Source organism: Podarcis erhardii (genome assembly GCF_964252035.2).
Source record: "Podarcis erhardii genome assembly, chromosome: 3".
Classification (NCBI taxonomy): Eukaryota; Metazoa; Chordata; class Lepidosauria; order Squamata; family Lacertidae; genus Podarcis; species Podarcis erhardii.
Genome location: NC_138507.1, coordinates 60,603,225 through 60,621,063, shown reverse-complemented (window position 1 = coordinate 60,621,063; position 17,839 = coordinate 60,603,225). Strand labels below are relative to the sequence as shown.

At 39.3% G+C, this 17,839-nt stretch overlaps 1 protein-coding gene across 16 annotated transcripts in view; it reads right to left on the bottom strand.

Moving 5' to 3' along the window:
* EYA4 (EYA transcriptional coactivator and phosphatase 4) overlaps window positions 1-17,210 on the bottom strand; it is a 124,789-nt gene extending 107,579 nt beyond the window's left edge. For 3 of the 16 annotated variants that reach the window (XM_081855306.1, XM_081855298.1, XM_081855313.1), the window contains exons 1-2: window positions 16,073-16,475; window positions 1,659-1,757 (exon numbers count right to left, since the gene is read on the bottom strand). In XM_081855306.1, coding sequence (XP_081711432.1) covers window positions 1,659-1,691 — 33 coding nt within the window. In that variant the 5' untranslated portion in view covers window positions 1,692-1,757; window positions 16,073-16,475. Of the gene's footprint in view, window positions 1-1,658; window positions 1,758-15,485; window positions 15,623-16,072; window positions 16,478-16,740 lie in introns of those variants that run through there. The other 13 variants (XM_081855301.1, XM_081855300.1, XM_081855305.1 and 10 more) reach the window with 8 other exon arrangements.
* Between the last annotated feature and the right edge of the window lie 629 nt (window positions 17,211-17,839).

Sequence of the window (17,839 nt, the reverse complement as noted above, 5' to 3'; positions counted from 1 at the left end):
GTCTTGTAGGGAAATGCAACATAATATAATCTTTTTAAGTAACTAAACATATGAAAAAGATCCTTAGATCCTTTAAGTTTTCAAAAAAGCGTAATTGATTTAAGGGCAAGAGAGCAAAGTTAAGCATAAGTGGTCATCATGGAAGGCTTTCATCCATTCAAGAGTCAGACTGGAGAACAACCATACAAAATTAATACAGTCATACCTTGGTTCTCAAACGTAATCCATTCCGGAAGTCCGTTCGACTTCTGAAAAACGTTTGAAAACCAGGAAGCAGCTTAAGATTGGCTGCAGGAGCTTCCTGCACTGAAGCGGAAGCCGCGTCGGACATTCAGCTTCCGGAAAACATCTGAAAACCGTAACACTTACTTCTGGGTGTTTGGGAGCTGAAATGTACGAGTACCAAGGTGTTCGAGAACCAAGGTACAACTGTAATTATGAATAAATCCTGTTCCTTTTACAGTACCAGAGCAATTTACTTCAGAATAAAAATGTTTCATACTTCCAGTTAAGACAAGAACCCAGTTCATATAAAGTATAAGTACAGTGGACGCTCGGGTTGCGAACATGATCCATGCGGGATGCACGTTCACAACCCACAGTGGCGCACCTGCGCACATTGCGATTCGGCGCTTCTGCGCATGCGCAACCCCCGAAACCTGGAAGTAACCCGTTACGGTACTTCCGGGTTTCGGCGGATCCATAACCAAAAAAAACACAACCTGAAGCATCTGTAACCTGAGGTATGACTGTACAAGATATTTCACTATTCACATTAGATCACCTCTAAAGATATAGGGCCACATTCAACAAATCCTGTGTCCTAGTGGAAGCCAGCCACTCCTGGTCACTACCCAGGCACCAATTTATCTAGGCACAAATGGCACAGTTCCCAAGGTTGAAAAAAAGGGAAGGCTTGTCTTTTGAATGTTGGTAGGTTCCATGTCATTTAGAAACAGGAAATCACTTCAGAGGCCACTATATCAACCAACATCATCCACACCCACACTTTGGGGAAAATGTCCCATTTCCTAAGGGGAGGTACATCAGGTTGCTGAGTGTGATGCAATGTGCTTCCCTCTGTTTTTGGACCAGCCAGCTCTTTTCCCTACCCCATAAGATATGCACTGCCTGCACAAGTAGCATAGTATGCATTGCTTCTCGTTGGCTGAAGGAAGCCCCTCCCACTGTGAAATGGGGGTGACTCCAGGCAACTTTTCAATAGTATCTGAACAGTCACACAAGTCAAACATTAGAGCTTTCTACACATATATCAGTGTTTCTTACACACTGACCTTCAAGTTCTACCCTACTTTATAACACGCAGCTACATACCAATTCTAACAACATACTGCAAAATGAAATAAAAAAATTCCTTCCAGTAGCACCTTAAAGACCAACTGAGTTAGTTCTAGGTATGAGCTTTCGTGTGCATGCACACTTCTTCAGATACCTGAAGAAGTGTGCATGCACACGAAAGCTCATACCTAGAACTAACTCAGTTGGTCTTTAAGGTGCTACTGGAAGGAATTTTTTTATTTTGTTTTGACCATGGCAGACCAACGCGGCTACCTATCTGTAACTGCAAAATGAAAAATATTTTTGAACACAGCACATAGGAAAAATTAATGAGTTTATTTAAACATTTTTTTACTTACTGACTGTTCATTTAAATCCTGAGTGTCTTCCATGGAGGTAACTCAGTTTTCTTTTCCTCCAAAGAGAAGTAACTTCCCTTTTAATTGTAACTGGATGTCCTAATATTAAAAAGAGTAAGCAAAGTGTTATTTTGGTTTTACATTCACAAACAAAACACTTCATTATAACATGCACAACTTGTTAGAAACCAGCTCCTTTGGGAAGTCACTGATATGCACACATAGCAATTCTTTCACATCAAGAATAAGTATCATTTTAAATACAGCAGCTAAAAAGATTTGAAAATGTCTAAGGGCAGAATTAGATGTTAAGCTGAATACTGGACCGTCACTGATAACAAGTCCCACATTTTACTCCCCCTCCCTTTCCATAACTTTAAGGTTGAAATACGTATATGGGAGTAAGTCCTATTGAAGTTTGTTTCTGAGTTGCACTGTTGAACTGGATATTCTGGGTAATATCTAACTAAGTCAAACTCAGCACACACCGCAAACTGAGGTTACATTTATTTCAATGGGTCTACTCAAGAGTATGACCAACATTAGACATCATCCAATTTACTCATACTGTAACATGATAATGCTGTACAGTTCCTGGTTCTACATCTAAATTATTGTTTATTGCTTGTGGGAAAATGTAGGTAAGTGACACAGATGTCTAAATGTCATGGGCAAGGGGAGGAATTGAGACTGGCCTGCCAGCCATTCTCAGTGGTAAGCCCATGGCAAGTGTAAAATAGAGTTCCACCTTAAATGCATTTATTTTTTTTTTAATGTAAATGCTAGCCCTTGGCATGAACCTTTTGCAGATACCATTCTGGAATGAACCAGTAAAAATATGAGGCAGACATCAAAACTGCAAGGATAGTCAGCTTTATTACACTCCCCTGCCAAGAAATATAATCTAGGATTTTGTGCTAACTCGCTGACTTTTTAAAGGGATCACATTAACACATATAGAAAATATTGTGTGGGTACTGTAATATTTTTCAGATGGATTCATGAAGAGGATTCTAGATTCCTGCATTCATTTGTTCACTTCCTAAAAAATATGTTATACAGTTTCCTATTTTCCAAATGTTAATAGGCAACAAATCACTTTAAAAAGCCAACCTGTGAAAGCAGAGGGGAAGGATATATGCACTGCTGCAATTTTAATAAGTCTAATTTCACACTTCTTTTTAAATGATAGAATCTCTCTTTTGTATTCACAGTTTGCCCCAAACGGTAACTGTTAATTTTTCACAATGGCAACACTTTTAGACAAATAACAATTCTTTATGTGAAAGGAAGTTGCTGAGTCCCCACTCAAGAATTTTACTCTTACGGAGTTTAACATATGACTCATAGTGTAACAAGTGAAATGGAGAGGTAATAAGTACTATTGGTTACTGTATTGTGATGTCTGCTGCTTACATGAAAGTGAAAGATGCTTATTTATATATATATTTTAAAAAAACAACACCTAGATACCTCCTTCTTGCAAAATGTCAGGCGGTGTACATCAATGTAACAACCTTTAAAAGCAATACAGAATAAGCATAAAAATGACTGGCAACTCAAGATAAAAAAAAATATGCCACTCCATAGGTCTGTCAGCATAAAAAGTTTCCAAGAAATATCTGAAAGTCAAAAGCAAGGATGCCTGCCGAACGACTGCTGGAACAGTGTTCCACAGCATGGGACTGGCGACACTAAATGCCTGACTGAAGACTTGCATATCCATTACATAACCTGAATACATTTCTTCCCTTCTTCCGTCTCAACTATTCTACAGGAAAAACTGGGCAAAGCATGTAAATTGTGGAAAAGTGGAAATAATACTTATTAAACCTACCTGCTCTGTAACTCAGAAATTATATGCTGGGAGTTGGTCATGTCTATTTTACAAAACCACACACGTTCTGAACAGCAAGCCAAGCATTGTACATGGAAGCGTTTAACTATGAATGCTGCAATGGGTAATAGCCGCTCTGGGCCCGGCCTTGGCTGGGGAGGGCGGGGTGTGTGTATATATATATAGAGAGAGAGAGAGAGAGAGAGAGAGACAGACAGACAGACTTGGTATTTGATTAGAAAAGCAAGGTAACCAATAAAATGTCAGCACACCCTACTTTGCCCATTGGCATTGCCTATCAACTTCCCTTACCGTTGCATCTTTGCCTCTAACCCACAGACTGACTCACTTCATACAAAATTGCAAACCATGACATATAAGGACTTCCCATTTCCTCCTCCCCTTGTGAAAACTAAGGTTCCCAATTCTGGTTTGCAGTCATTTGTGCAAACCTTTTGTTGTTGTTGTTCAGCTCAATCAGAGAAAAAATATTTTTGTAAACAACAAAGTGAAGAAAATTGCTGGAGAGCACAGGGGAAGGAGGGGGAAATGTGTGAGCCTTCAGCTCAGGCCCCAATGGTCAGCCAAGCTGTAGCTAGCAATTATATCAGGTCACAGAGAAGCAAAAGGTAGAAACTGATGTCATCTGCAGCCTCCACATTTCTATAAAACTTTTACAAAAGAGAAAGCAGTGCCCTCTGCCTTTCAATTTTCTAATTGCTCTACTGTTTGTCTCCTACTAAGTTCTGCCTCGCTGATTCAAAAGCATAGATTATTTCCATTGTCAATGTTCATGTTGCTTCAAACTTTAAAGTTACCAGTAATCAAAATTATAAATGTTTAGAATCTTTCTCTATAATACTGATATCATGTAGAACCCAAGTGTGCAGCACTTTGATGGCCTCAGGGAAGGAGCTGGTTAATAAATAAATAAATATTTTTTTTACAAATCAGAATAAAACTAATTATTGAATGCTATTACAAATGCAGAATTAAATAACAGCACTCATGCAGATTGCCTTCTTTTTTTTAGCATAGTTTCTCTAATTTGTAAAATATTACAGAACTCAATTAATCTAATAAGGGTAGAATTCTCCTTTTACATAATATATAAAATTAAGGGATAATAGTAAGCTCATTGAGTTTATGAGGCCATAACCTAGTTGCCAAATCAACCTTCATGCTTTACTCCATTGATAGAATCAGATTAAAAACAGAGGGCGGGAACTGCTGTATTACGATTATGCAGTGAGTGTTTTTAACAACTTTTAAAATGATTGTAAAACATTTTAAACTTGCAGACAAGTTAGTGTGAAGAGAGGCATCTGTTTCTGCAGATGTGGATTTAAGGTTGATGAAGTGTTTTATGTCCCAAGATTTTATTTTTTAAACAATTGATGAAGAGGGCTTCTAACTTCCTGATCAACAAATGCATTTAATAATATTTTCCTTAAACCTTGCTGTGGAACATATTTCTTCCATTTGAATACCAGCTATCAACATATCAAACTACACAGTCCAATTCAAAAGCTAAGAAAGTAAAAATAATAGAGAAAGGCAATGATCAGTGAGTTTAATGATATTCCTTCTGTACAAATAATGTCATCTTCATTTTTCCCAGCTCTCACATTTCAGGAAAGACCAGTTCCTGCCTGTGCTGGGACCAGGACAAAAGAGACCATCTAACAGGCCAACAGAGAGTGGTGCTCACCCTAGATTCATGAATCCAGCACAAGCTTAATCATTCAGTTTAGGCACAAAGGCCCCACCACTCCAGTCAGGAGCAGGATGGTAGAGGTGGAGGTGGGGGACAGACTACAGTGGAAACTTTTTCACCCTAGTGTGCTGCTCTTCATTCACCAACAGTGCAATAAAGCTAGTACTCCTTTATATTCCCACAAGATTCAGTATGCCACCATAGCCACTACCATGAGCTTTTGTGTATTCCTCTTTTGAGAAATGTAGAAGGGGAAAATAGGACCAAAGCTGACAAATCATCAACAATATGGAAAATGGCAATGGCCCAACTGAGAAGTACAGCAGCACAAGCTGGGAACACAGCACTCTGAGGCAGAAGCCAGAAGGAGATATGTATGGACACATCAAACGTTATGCAGAAAGAGCTCCAATAATATTAATAATAATAATAATAAATTTTATTTATATCCCGCCCTCCCCAGCCGAAGCTGGGCTCAGGGCGGCTAACAACAATCAAAATAATCCAACGATTCTAAAAACATTTCATTATAAAAATTAATTAAAATCAAATTTATGGCAACCAATAAGCAAAATTCTGTGCAGATTGCCAGAGGAGGGGGGTCAGGCTGCGCCCTGACCAAAGGCCTGGTGGAACAGCTCTGTTTTGCAGGCCCTGCGGAAAGATGTCAAGTCCCGCAGGGCCCTGGTCTCTTGTGACAGAGCGTTCCACCAGATTGGAGCCGCGGCCGAAAAGGCCCTGGCTCTAGTTGAGGCCAGCCTAACCTCTCTGTGGCCTGGGATCTTCAAGATGTTTTTATTTGCAGACCGTAAGTTCCTTTGTGGGACATACCAGGAGAGGCGGTCTCGTAGACTATGCTATAATTTCTTGAGCAGATTATTGAAAAGTTGTGCCCAATTTGTGCACAAAAAACCAGCATAAATTGCCAAGAAGGCTATCAAGGCATTGAATATTACCAGACTGTGCCCGTAGAAGGAATTTACTATGGGTATCCCAATTCCCCACAGAGAGCATTGACACTAATATCAACAGTTGAAAATTAGCAGCAGGGATTCAAACCTGAAAACACAAAAACATGGTTCTGCCTCTTTCCATCTTTCCCTACTTGTGAATTTCCTCAGATGGAATCATCTCCCAGTTACAAAATACTGTACAAGCCAATTTGCAAATTGCAAAATGCAACATTATTTTCAATCTAGCTGTACACATCAAAATGACTCACTTCATCCGAACAACAAATCATGAAGAAACGTAGACATGCGCACACTAAATATAAACAGTATGAATTTTGTTTTTGTTTTAGAAGTTCATTTGTTGTTAATTAGTAAAATAACAATTGTTTAAAACAGTTAAGCTAAAAAAGCAAACAAAAACAGTTTGACCATTCAAGTAAAAATACTACAAAATAAATATCCACAAATAGGTAGTTGTTATTCCTTAGACAGTGTCTGTATCGTTAACAGTATGCTGCTGTATTTGCCTGCCAAATAGGCAGAAATTTGTGGAAGCAAACAGTGTATATTCCATCCAAACTAACTTTTTGCCATTTTCTACAGATGTTAATTGTGAGGAAGGGGGGTTACACTCCCACAAGCAGAAGTCCTTGTGAAGTGTTTTTGCTGACAGACTCATTAGGTGAATTGTGGCCCCCTTCCCTGAAAAAAACAGCAATGAGCTTTCAATATCATTCACAAAATGAAGAGTGTTCTGCTTCAATATTATCACTGAATAATATGCCCAACAAAACATAACAACTTGGTGCCTCACTGTGATCTTCTTTCATCCTGGTCTGTATACAGAACTCCTGTCCACAGTACCTCTTCCACATCAGCCCCCCTCATTATTCTCACATTAGCATTGTGTTCATAAATTGCTACAATAGAGCATAAAATCTATTATGTGTTTTGTTTACATTTAACAACATGCAAATCTGCATACCTTATATTCCTTCTACATCTGAACACAGTTGTGTAACTAACAATAGGCAGGTATACTACTGGGAAGATTTTACAACCAGATTTAGAGTATTTCAGCTAATTTATTCCTTTTCTTTCAACTTGTATTTGCAATTGTAGAACGATGTAGAAAGCTGTGCTACAAGTTGCCATTCCTAAAAAAAAATGACTTAGAAATACCTATGGACAGTATTGTTTAATCACTACTGCCACTTCTACATATCACACTCACATTCTTGTTTTTTATTCATCTATATTCAATTATTACCTAGGATGTGGCCATGAAATGTCAGTTACAAAAATTATATATTTATATATTTAGTCTTTGAATATCATGACAAATCTGCAATTAATCTAATGCACAACTACTGATCTCCCCAACAGAGCCATGCCGGAGACAAAGGGAGGAGCAAGCATGCCTGATAGCTGACACTAAGACATTATTTTGCATCATGTCCAAATGCAAACACTATTTTGCCTCTAAACTACCGAACCAATACAGTCTATCCTGCAGACCATCGTAGAACAAATACTTCCAATAAAAAAACCTTAACAATAAAGAAGACAACCATCAAAGATATATACCAAGCTTATACAAGAAGATTATTTGTAAACTTCCCAACTGACCATAAAAGTTATTTTACATGTTTTGGATTTGTAATTTTGGAGATAAACATGTAAACTTGTATTCATAATAAATACAAATAACCTGTTTTTTGTGTTTCCCTTTTTATTTTTCAATAACAAAGCACAAGACTAGTATCATCATTTCTTTGTACAAACATAAATCATAAAACATGATAAGACTGGAACAAAATAGCTCACTGGGGGGTAAATGCAAAACATTATTTTACAGTACATAAAAATGAGGTGATTACAATAAACCAGTTCAATGGATTCTTCAATAACCTGCTGTTCTAATATCTGCCATTCTAATAACTGGATATTTTACAGTCATTCCATTTGGAGAATTAGTATTTTGCCTTATGAAACTAGGAAACAGTATGCAGACACCACTCCCAGCAGTTTTAAATTGAATTTTGTTCTAAGCCCCAGCCCAATTTTACCTGTAAAACGGAAGTGCAGCCTTGGAAAAAAAAGTAAAGCAAGATGAGCAAGACTGTTTCTCAGTCTTGCATCTGAGTACATTTAGCATACAGCCACTGCTTCAACCTGACTTGGCAGGCAGCCTACTAGAATTTTAGGCGGTAGTCAGTCAGAGGCTATGTATAGACAATAGCTTTTCAAACTTAAAGATTGTAGGAGAAATATTTTTCTTGTACTTCAAGGACATATTTTAGCTATTAAACCCAGGCATTACAGGGGGCAGCTATTTTACAAAGCAGCAAACCCAAATTTGCCTCCAAATGTATCCTTGACAATAAATTGCATAACACCTAATCCCAGCTCTCTGTCAAGTCTTCTTCGATGGTAAGAATATCCTGACATATTTGCATGCTACATTTTAAGGTGTGCACTTCAATTATTTTGGGTGTCCACCAGAAGGTACTGAGTTGTAACTAATGGAGGATGAGCACAAAGTCATTTGTGTAAAGGGAATTCTCTGCCCCCTCCTCATTGCGGCACCCAGAGCTTCCAAGAAAAGGCTCTTATGACATGCTAAAGGTAAAGGGACCCCTGACCATTAGATCCAATCACAGACGACTCTGGGGCTGCGGCGCTCATCTCGCTTTACTGGCCGAGGGAGCCGGCATACAGTTTCTGGGTCATGTGACTAGCATGACTAAGCCGCTTCTGGCGAACCAGAGCAGCACACGGAAATGCCGTTTACCTTCCTGCCAGAGCTGTACCTATTTATCTACTTGCACTTTGACGTGCTTTCGAACTGCTAGGTTGGCAGGAGCAGGGACCGAGCATTGCGGGGGTTCGAACCGCCAACCTACTGATCGGCAGGCCCTAGGCTCTGTGGTTTAGACCACAGCACCACCCGCGTCCCCGTGACATGCTAGAGACCCTTTAACAGAGCTGCATAGGACATTGAAAGTGAAACGGAAATTTGGTTAGAGGTAGTTTATATGGCCCATAATACGTACAATGATCCTCACTGTGTGTACCTGTGGGGAAAAATAGTTTAAGTTGCTGAAAAATAGAGTCTGTAGACTCATCATAACCTACAAGGCTGGTCTGTAAAATAATTTATCACATTCCTGAGCACCTATAGCATTATTCTTTAAAAAACAAACAAACAACAGTTTATCATAAATCTTCAAAGAAATATGGTGCTGGGCAATGATGTTCAATATAAATATTATTCTTTATATACAACTAAATCCAATGGCATAATCCAACACCGAGAGTGTGATTTCCACTTGTGCGACAGGACTTTACTTTCCTCTCTCCCAACACCCCAGAGTAGATTTTAAGGGTACATCTAGGACTGCAGGAAGGGGAGGAAAGTGAAGTCTCATTGTGTGAGAAGTAGTCACATAGATAGCATTGGCTAGAACCCCAAGAGTTTAAAACTTCATAGAGGGTCAGCAGAAAGGAACCAAAACCAAATTAAGACCTCATATTTTAACTAAAATGACTTTTTGAGGTCCATACTGTACTATCACAGCCTTGTATAGCTATAGACAATTTTGCCCCACAATTCAGGAACCCCATGAAGCTTCCATGTATTCATTAAGATGCTACGCATGCCAACATCATTATTAGAGAAGATGTGTATGTACAGTCACTCACTATTCACATACAGTTTCCTCTCCTATTGTTTTGAGTACAGAATGCTTTAAAGGCAGAGGAACTCTGGTGCACACAGAGCCAATTCACCCACTGCAGATGGCTGGTGTGGAAAAGTAGTTTTCTGGTGCCATGGCAGTTTGATATGCTAAGTATACTTTATACTAAGTGACATATACAAATACTATATTTAAAAGAAGTATGCCCATTTACTATTTTTCCAAATTACACACATCTAATTAACCAATCCAGGTTATATCCAGTTGGCTGCCTACACCAATATCAATGCTTCTGCCTTCCTTCACTAGGACCTGGATTAACAATGTCATTACTTATTGAGGTAGGTATTTCTGGTTTTAATTATGGCAAAGATTTGAAGAACTACTTTATAGAAACATTCAAAGATTCAGGGACATGCAATGGGATTTTTTTTACTTCACTACACCTTCATCAGAAACTACTTTTAAAAGTCTCCTTAATTTTAAAATGTAGTATGCATGAGGAACGCTCCCACGGGTGAGTAGAACTTTGTGTGCTGTGCTTTGTAACATAACCTATAGATTTATTAATATATTTGCTTTTTTTGTTTTCACTTAAACATTAAGGGCATAACACTTTACACTACTGGGAACATAAATTTAAACCTAACAATATAGGTTCCAACTGATGCAACACATTAGTCAAGTTAATTATGAACAACTATAGGTATCAAAAAGTCTAGTCCACTATTCTAAACTTGACTAAAAATATAAAATATAGATCTTTCATTGTAATGAAATGTCCTATTATAGCTTCATATGGAGTTAATGTAATATGCTAGTTACTATCCACTAAAAAAAAGAGAGAGAGAGAGATACAGGTCAGAAACATCTTTAGTATATGTGCAGCAATTCAGAGATGGTTACCTAGTAGGAAAACCAAATCAATTTTCCTACTTTTTCTGATGAGTTGTAAAACAGTAAGAAAAAAAATATATCAGTCACAACTAACATAGCAGAGCACTCACAAAGCAACTGGATGAGTTTCCAAAAATACCCAACCCAGCTGTAATTATGTTGTCAGATTATGCAAAAAAACATTTATATACAAAGAACACCAATCTAACAACCTGGATTGAAAGTGAGAAAAAAATCAAATAGTACTTAGACAAAACATGGATAATTTGCACAATAAGAGGTCTAAACTTTTAAAGCAACAAATAAAAATAACCTTCAATACTTTATATTACAGCCCTATATAGAAAGTGTTGCAAATGTATTTTTATAAATATATTTACTTATATAAGGCTATAAATCAAAGTAACTGGCTGAATTTGGAGATCACAATGGACCATGGTTTATTCTGGCATGGTCATGAGACATTCAGATGTTTTCACTTCCATTTCATTAACTGCAGTTTGGCATTATGACTAAACCCAACGTGTGGCTAATCTTAACTATGGTTTGTTTGAAACAAGCCAATTAAAAACCATTGGCAATGAAGCTTGCTTGGTTCAACAAACCGTAATTAAGATTAATCACACTTTAGGATTTGGACATAAAGCTAATCTGTGGTTAATCTAAAATGGAAGCGGACATTGTTTTCTCCACGTGGTTGCAGCAAAGGAAAAGAAAGCAGGGCACAAGAATAAGACTCACTTTTGGTCATTCCTGTCATGATAAATATGGCCTATTCTTCTTTCATGACAGATAAAACCATCAATAGAATGATGGCTGTATTTCTTAAACGGCAAAGTAGTTAGTATGTAAAGCACTTCAAACTGTCTTAAGAACAGATTTGGACACAAATGGTTTGCCAAAACACAGTCTCTGCTAAACAAGGCTTGTATCCAACTAGCTCATTCTTAGTCGATTTTAGTGAGTCTACCCCAGTTATGATTGAAAGTGAATCCTAAGCATGCCTACTAAGAAATGTCCTCCTGAACTCAATAGGGTTTACTCCTAAGCAAGTGACGATAGGATTGGCATACAATTCCCAAATTTTAACTTGAACACCTTCTGTTGGATTGTGTTCATACACTGTAATCTTTACTCACTACAAAATATTAATACCTTTTTGATCTCTTAAAAAGTTAATTTGTTAAAATATAAAGTTCATCTTTAATAACAATTTTTATTTTATAAGACATTAACAACACAATTCTTTACTCAGAAATAAGTCCCCTTGATTTAAATGAGAATCTCAGGCATAGAATTGTATACAACTGGTATAGAATTGCAGCCTAATAGTTCCATGCAGAATACTGGTATGAAATCTGAAGAACAATTAAAAAGGACAGAAAGGCTGAAAGTATCAAGCATCAATCTAAACTATTATGTCAAAACTTGCATATTCAATTAGCACTTTTCATTGACAGGGAAAGGTTAGAGTTGAGCTATCATTTATACAATACTCTTTTTTAAAAAGACAAAAATGATGTGCTCTTAGTAAAACTGCTTTGTTTACATTCAAATCATTGATTGAACTGTAAAATAGTCCCAAAGTATCAATCTATTTGTGCTATAAATTTTTAACAAAGCACTATTAACAATTTGCTTTCCAATTGTAACTAACATTTATTTATTTTAAATACTTACCATATTTTTCCATCTATAAGATGTCCCCCATGTATAAGACGCCCCCTATTTTTGGAGACTCAGATTTAAGAAAATGGGGGAAATGGCCCAAAGTATAAAACGCCCTCTAATTTTTGACATTATTTTTAAGGGGGAAAACTTAGTCTTATACACGGAAAATTGCATCTTTCTATTAATTGCATACACAGAATATTGCATCTTTCTATTAATTATGTCCAAGACAGCAATGAGAGCAGGGCTGAAGCTACAAAGCACATTCAAGCCTGTGGCATTGTATGGGCCTATGGCCGTAAATAAAATTACTTACTTACTTACTTACCTGTGGCATTGGTGTAAGACACTACACTGGGCTTGATGTTGTTATCAAATCCGATGTATCGAGGATTTATATATATTTTTAAATGCTTGAAACTACATTGTGTTGTAACATAGAGTATTACTCACAACATTTATCTTTAATTATTTAACCTTCAGTTAACAGAAATGAACTAAACAAAATCAGTATCTAGCTATCTGAAGCTATTTTGTAAAATTCCAAGTTCATCACTAGTTTAAAATGTGAGAAAAGTTAATACTTTGGGGGAACATGTTAAACTTTGATCACACAAAGCAGATAAATGTGCAATCTTCTGTTCTACAACAAGGTTTTAGGGAAAAAGAAGTAGGGGTGCAATTGGTGCTCGCTGTTGCAACTGAATGAAGTGTCAATATCCCATGTTTTCAACAACCACAGAGAAATCATTCTAAGATTTCTCAATAGTGAGTCACTTACAAAGGAGCACTAAAAACATATTATATGGAAGTAAATTGTCCCAGTTATTTATAATAATAATATTGTTATTTTTAATATTAAAATCCTACTTGCTTTTTGTTCAGCAATGGATTTTAGAGAACCACTTCTCCATTTATTTCTTCAAGCAACGATTTGAAATATTTACTACCAGACAGTACCTAATTTTGGGTTTTAAGTGCTTTAACAGCTCTATGAAATATGATCAGCAGCTGCTATATAAAACTATGCCAAATAAACTCACCATATAAAAAAGAAAACCTGCTTTTTAAGAAAGGGTTCATAAGTCTTCATTTTCAAAAGTTAAAATAAAAACCTTTACAAAAAATAATACTCAGATATAAGTGATTGAGCAATCAACCCAACCCCCAAACCAACTTTCCTTTTCAGGAGGCAAAAATCATTACCTGAATATAAGAAGCTCTACAGAAGTCAATATAAGATTCATCACTAACATATTACATATTCTGTTGTCCTCTTTCAAGAATATGATAATATTTGAGGACATGACAAATGATATTTTACCGGGTAACATGGTATCAACCCATCAGAAGCAACAAGATGGCACATTTGATATGTGACCATTTAACTGCAACTACAACAAAATACTGTAGTTATGCATGTTTGCATCTCAAATTTGCATGGCCTAAAAAGATGTTGTGATCCCCAATCCTGAAAAACGTTTATTTGAAAATAAGTTTCACCAATATCAGGAGAACTACCAAGATTATGTGCTTAGGAATGCAGATTTAAATATGCATCTCTAATGAATTTATGTAATAAATCATTGTGAGCTATACTACTGAGAAACTGAAGAATAGTATGGCAGCATGACCTAGAATTCTGTCCATGAGCTCTCTGTCAATTACTGTCAAAACAGGTTCCTATTGCACAGGAACAAAGGGTTCCAAAAACATTGTGCCAGATGAAATAAGCATACACTGAATATATGCTAGTATACTTCAAAGCAATAGGGAAAAAGTATTACATTACTAATTGCACCCATAACACATCTGTAAATATGTGGCTTTTATTTAGTGGCAAGACTTAAAGTTCCATTGCAATATAAACAGAATAGAAGTGCTAGAGATTATTTTATATATGAGCTTCTTCTTTCAAAGATAGATAATAAAGCACTGAATAAAATTATGTCAAAATAAGTGAGAAAGTTTGTATTCTCGGGGTAATGCAGCAAGAATGAAGTATGCTGCTGATATACAAAGCCTATGTGCCTTTACTACAGCTTTACTGAGGGAAAGTAAAGCAGTGCTCGTAAACCAAAGAAAAGTTGGCTTAGAACGCCACAATTTCTTTCTTTAAAAATCTGATCAGAGAGAAAGGAGTATATAGGACACATCAAATTTGAATCAACTTATGATGTACTTTCTTACTCTAATTAACCATATTAACAAGTAAATGTATCAAAAATGTATTTTGATCAAAACACTATCTTTCAAAGTAAATTTAATTCCATATTAAAGATATGTGAACTACTAATGGTAATGGGATATTCTCTGCAAACTTCTATTCATGGCGATTGTGGAATAAAAGCAATATACATTTGGTTTTAAAAACTTTGACCACAGGGTAAAATATCAAACAAATGACAATTATGTAAGATTTCAATACCAGTAATTTTCTCACAGGTAGACAAAACCCCATTGTCAATCCCTGAATCTTCACTGGAAAAGCAGCACTTCATACGCCAATGGTTTTTCAATGCATGACAATGAAATGGATGCAAAGGTAAGTCAGATTTAAAAAAGCAGACAAAGTAGTTTGCATGTAGACACATTTTACCAATTCACATTTCCCCACCAATGATTCAACGGCCTCAAGGTAAGAGAAAAAGAACGTTAAAACAACATACCATGCAACCATAAAGCCAAAAGCTACCCTTCAGCTCTTTTATAGCAGATTTTGGGAGTGTCTAATGACAGGCAGAAAGTCAAACTAATGGCCAAAAGCCCACTGGGACGAACACTGAGAATTCTATTACTTCAAGTATGTACATACACACCAGACCTCTCCACGTGGAAGTCGTTTCAGAGCAAAACATAAGCCCCGTTATAGTGATTATTACACCTAAGTGAAGATCACGATACTCCCTGAGATCAGTAAAGTTCCTTCCCCCCCCACCCCCACCACATAAACAAAGCAGTAGCTGCTTTGTGTACTTTTAAGCCTACATGCACACACTCGGTTTTTCTGAAAGAGAGCGAAACAAACAAAAAGCTGCTTGAGCTTTGTACCTTTCTACTAGTCTAGAAATCTATCTGTATTTTACGTTTGCACCAGCCTGAACAGCAACTATATCCTTTAAAACAAAAAAACCAACTGCGATGTTGCTTTAAAAAAAAGAACGTAAGACGCAGGCTGGGAAGTCCCAGGCTCTTCAACGGAGCAGAGTAATATATATTCCAGATCCAAGCTTTACAATCCAAGTCCAGGGGAAAGAAAAACAGTTTATGGTCGTTTCCAAAAAGTTGGCATCAATTCCCACCGTTCGCAGAGCGACTTTCTTAATTCTACGACCTCCATGCGTGCAATTTCCATTTGCTGGCAAGTTGCACAACACCAGCCCTCGCACCGAAACTTTCAAGAGACTTTTTTGCGGTCAAGAAAGGGAAGGGGGGGGGGAGAACCCTACCCTACCCCGCACCCAGACCGTGCCCCTCTCTCCCTCCCCGGAGCTGAAACACCACACCGCCCTGGCTCGGGTCGAGCAGCTCGCCCAGGGGGGACCCGGAGCGAAGGCGAACCTTTGAAACAGAAACCCGGAAAGCGACGGCAACGAGCAGCGCAGCGAGATCAAAAGAGGCCGCCTGATTTCTCTTACCGGTATGTCACGTTTGTTATAATGGCATAAGAAGCCGAGGAAGGAAACCCGAGACAGAATCGCCCCGGCGAAGTGGGGATTCAGGAGAGAGAACGAGGCAAAAAGTTTTGCGGTTGTTTTCCCCTGGACGCCCCTCGATTTCCTCTCGCCCCCCGTTACGGGGCAAATAACGAGGCGAGGTCACCTGGAGGGAGGCAAGAGATTTGAGGCGGGGGGCACCCAGTCCCTGCCCAGTCCAACCACCGTCGCCCTCGTCCCCCTCTCGGCAAAATGTCGCGTGTTTCTGCGGTGCACACAAACACCCGCCCGCCCGCCCTCTCTGCGCCTGGACCTCGTCCCGTGACGCGAAGGGCAAAATGGGTTTCGGTAGCTCCGCGGACGCGCATCGGACCTTCCCCCCCCCCCCGCCCCGCGCCAGACAAGGCGCCGTCGGGCCTCCTCGTCAGCAGCTGAGCTGGGGGCTCCTGGGCATGTTTGCCTCCGGAGGAGGAGGAGACGCTCGCTTGTGGGGGCTGTTTAAGAGGAAAGCGGCGTTAGATAAGGGGCGGCGGTGTTTGGGGGGGGAGAAGAGGGATGGCCCCCACATACACCAGGGAAGACCCCCTCTAGGGAAGCAAGTGGGAGAAACTGAGGGAGGAGGGGGAGGGAAAGAAAAGAGGCGCACTCACCTTCTCCTGCCACTGCTTATATTCCCGCGGTCGCCGCTCCGCCTTTATTGATTTATTCTCTTCCCTGTTCCAAGTCGAGGCAAAAAAAGCAAAAAAGGGGGTGGGGGCACCCCTTCCAAAGTTGTGCTTCCTCCCACCACCAACCACCACTGTCTTTCTTCAAGTAGTTAAGGAAGAAAGAAGGAAAAGTACAACTGTGAGGAAAACAAAAGAGAGCAGCTTTCCGTGAGGAGAATTGGAAAAACTAAAACACGCACCCAGGCGCGCGCGTGAGGGGAGTCGGGAGGAGGCGCGGGGGGGGGGGAGGAAGCGCGCCACGTTGCCCAACTTTCTGGATGCTTTCTTGTTTTTGCCCTTGTGGAGGGAGCCGTGGCAAGTTTTGTGGTGGCGCGCTCGGCCGCGGGATACCGTCGGCGCGTGCGTTTATTTATGTGTGCGTGTGTGAAGGAGGAAAGGGAGAAGCATGTTTACAGCAGCGGCTGCTCCCTCTCGCTATTGGTTGTTTTCTCGCGCGGGCATTGGCTGGTGGCGCTACGTTGGCGGGAAGAGGCACGTGCACTTCGGGCCGTTGGCCTAGCCCCTCCCACGCCGCCGACCCTGCTGCGCGCGCAAGTTTCCTGCTGCCCCGCCCCTTCTTCAGTTTCCCGCTGGTTCCGAGTAGAAGGGAAGGTGCGCTCAGCCTCCCTTGGGGATAGAGCCATTTTGCCCGAGAGGAAGGCGCTCGCCCAATAATGGGGAGAAGGTTTCCTAGCCTCCGCTTGCAGTGATTTGAAAGCAAACAAGCATGGCCTTCGTATTCTGCTTGGATCCCTCCCAGCCCACCCACCTCAACTTCAGACTGGGCAGCCCACAGCCCTGAATCCCTGAAGCTGGGGTTAAAATAGATGGTGCATTGAGTGATGGTGAGGGACACTGGCGAATTTCTGTCAGGCAACAAAACGGGAGTGGGCAGACTTCAGGCTTGTGGGATCTACTCTAGATTTTTTTTACTAAAGCTCCAGTATTTGCCAACTAGAGCCTTGCGCAAAAGGCATACATATAGAATTGAATAATTGTTTCCAGTAGCACCAGATGGGTTTTACAGCCCTTCCACACACAG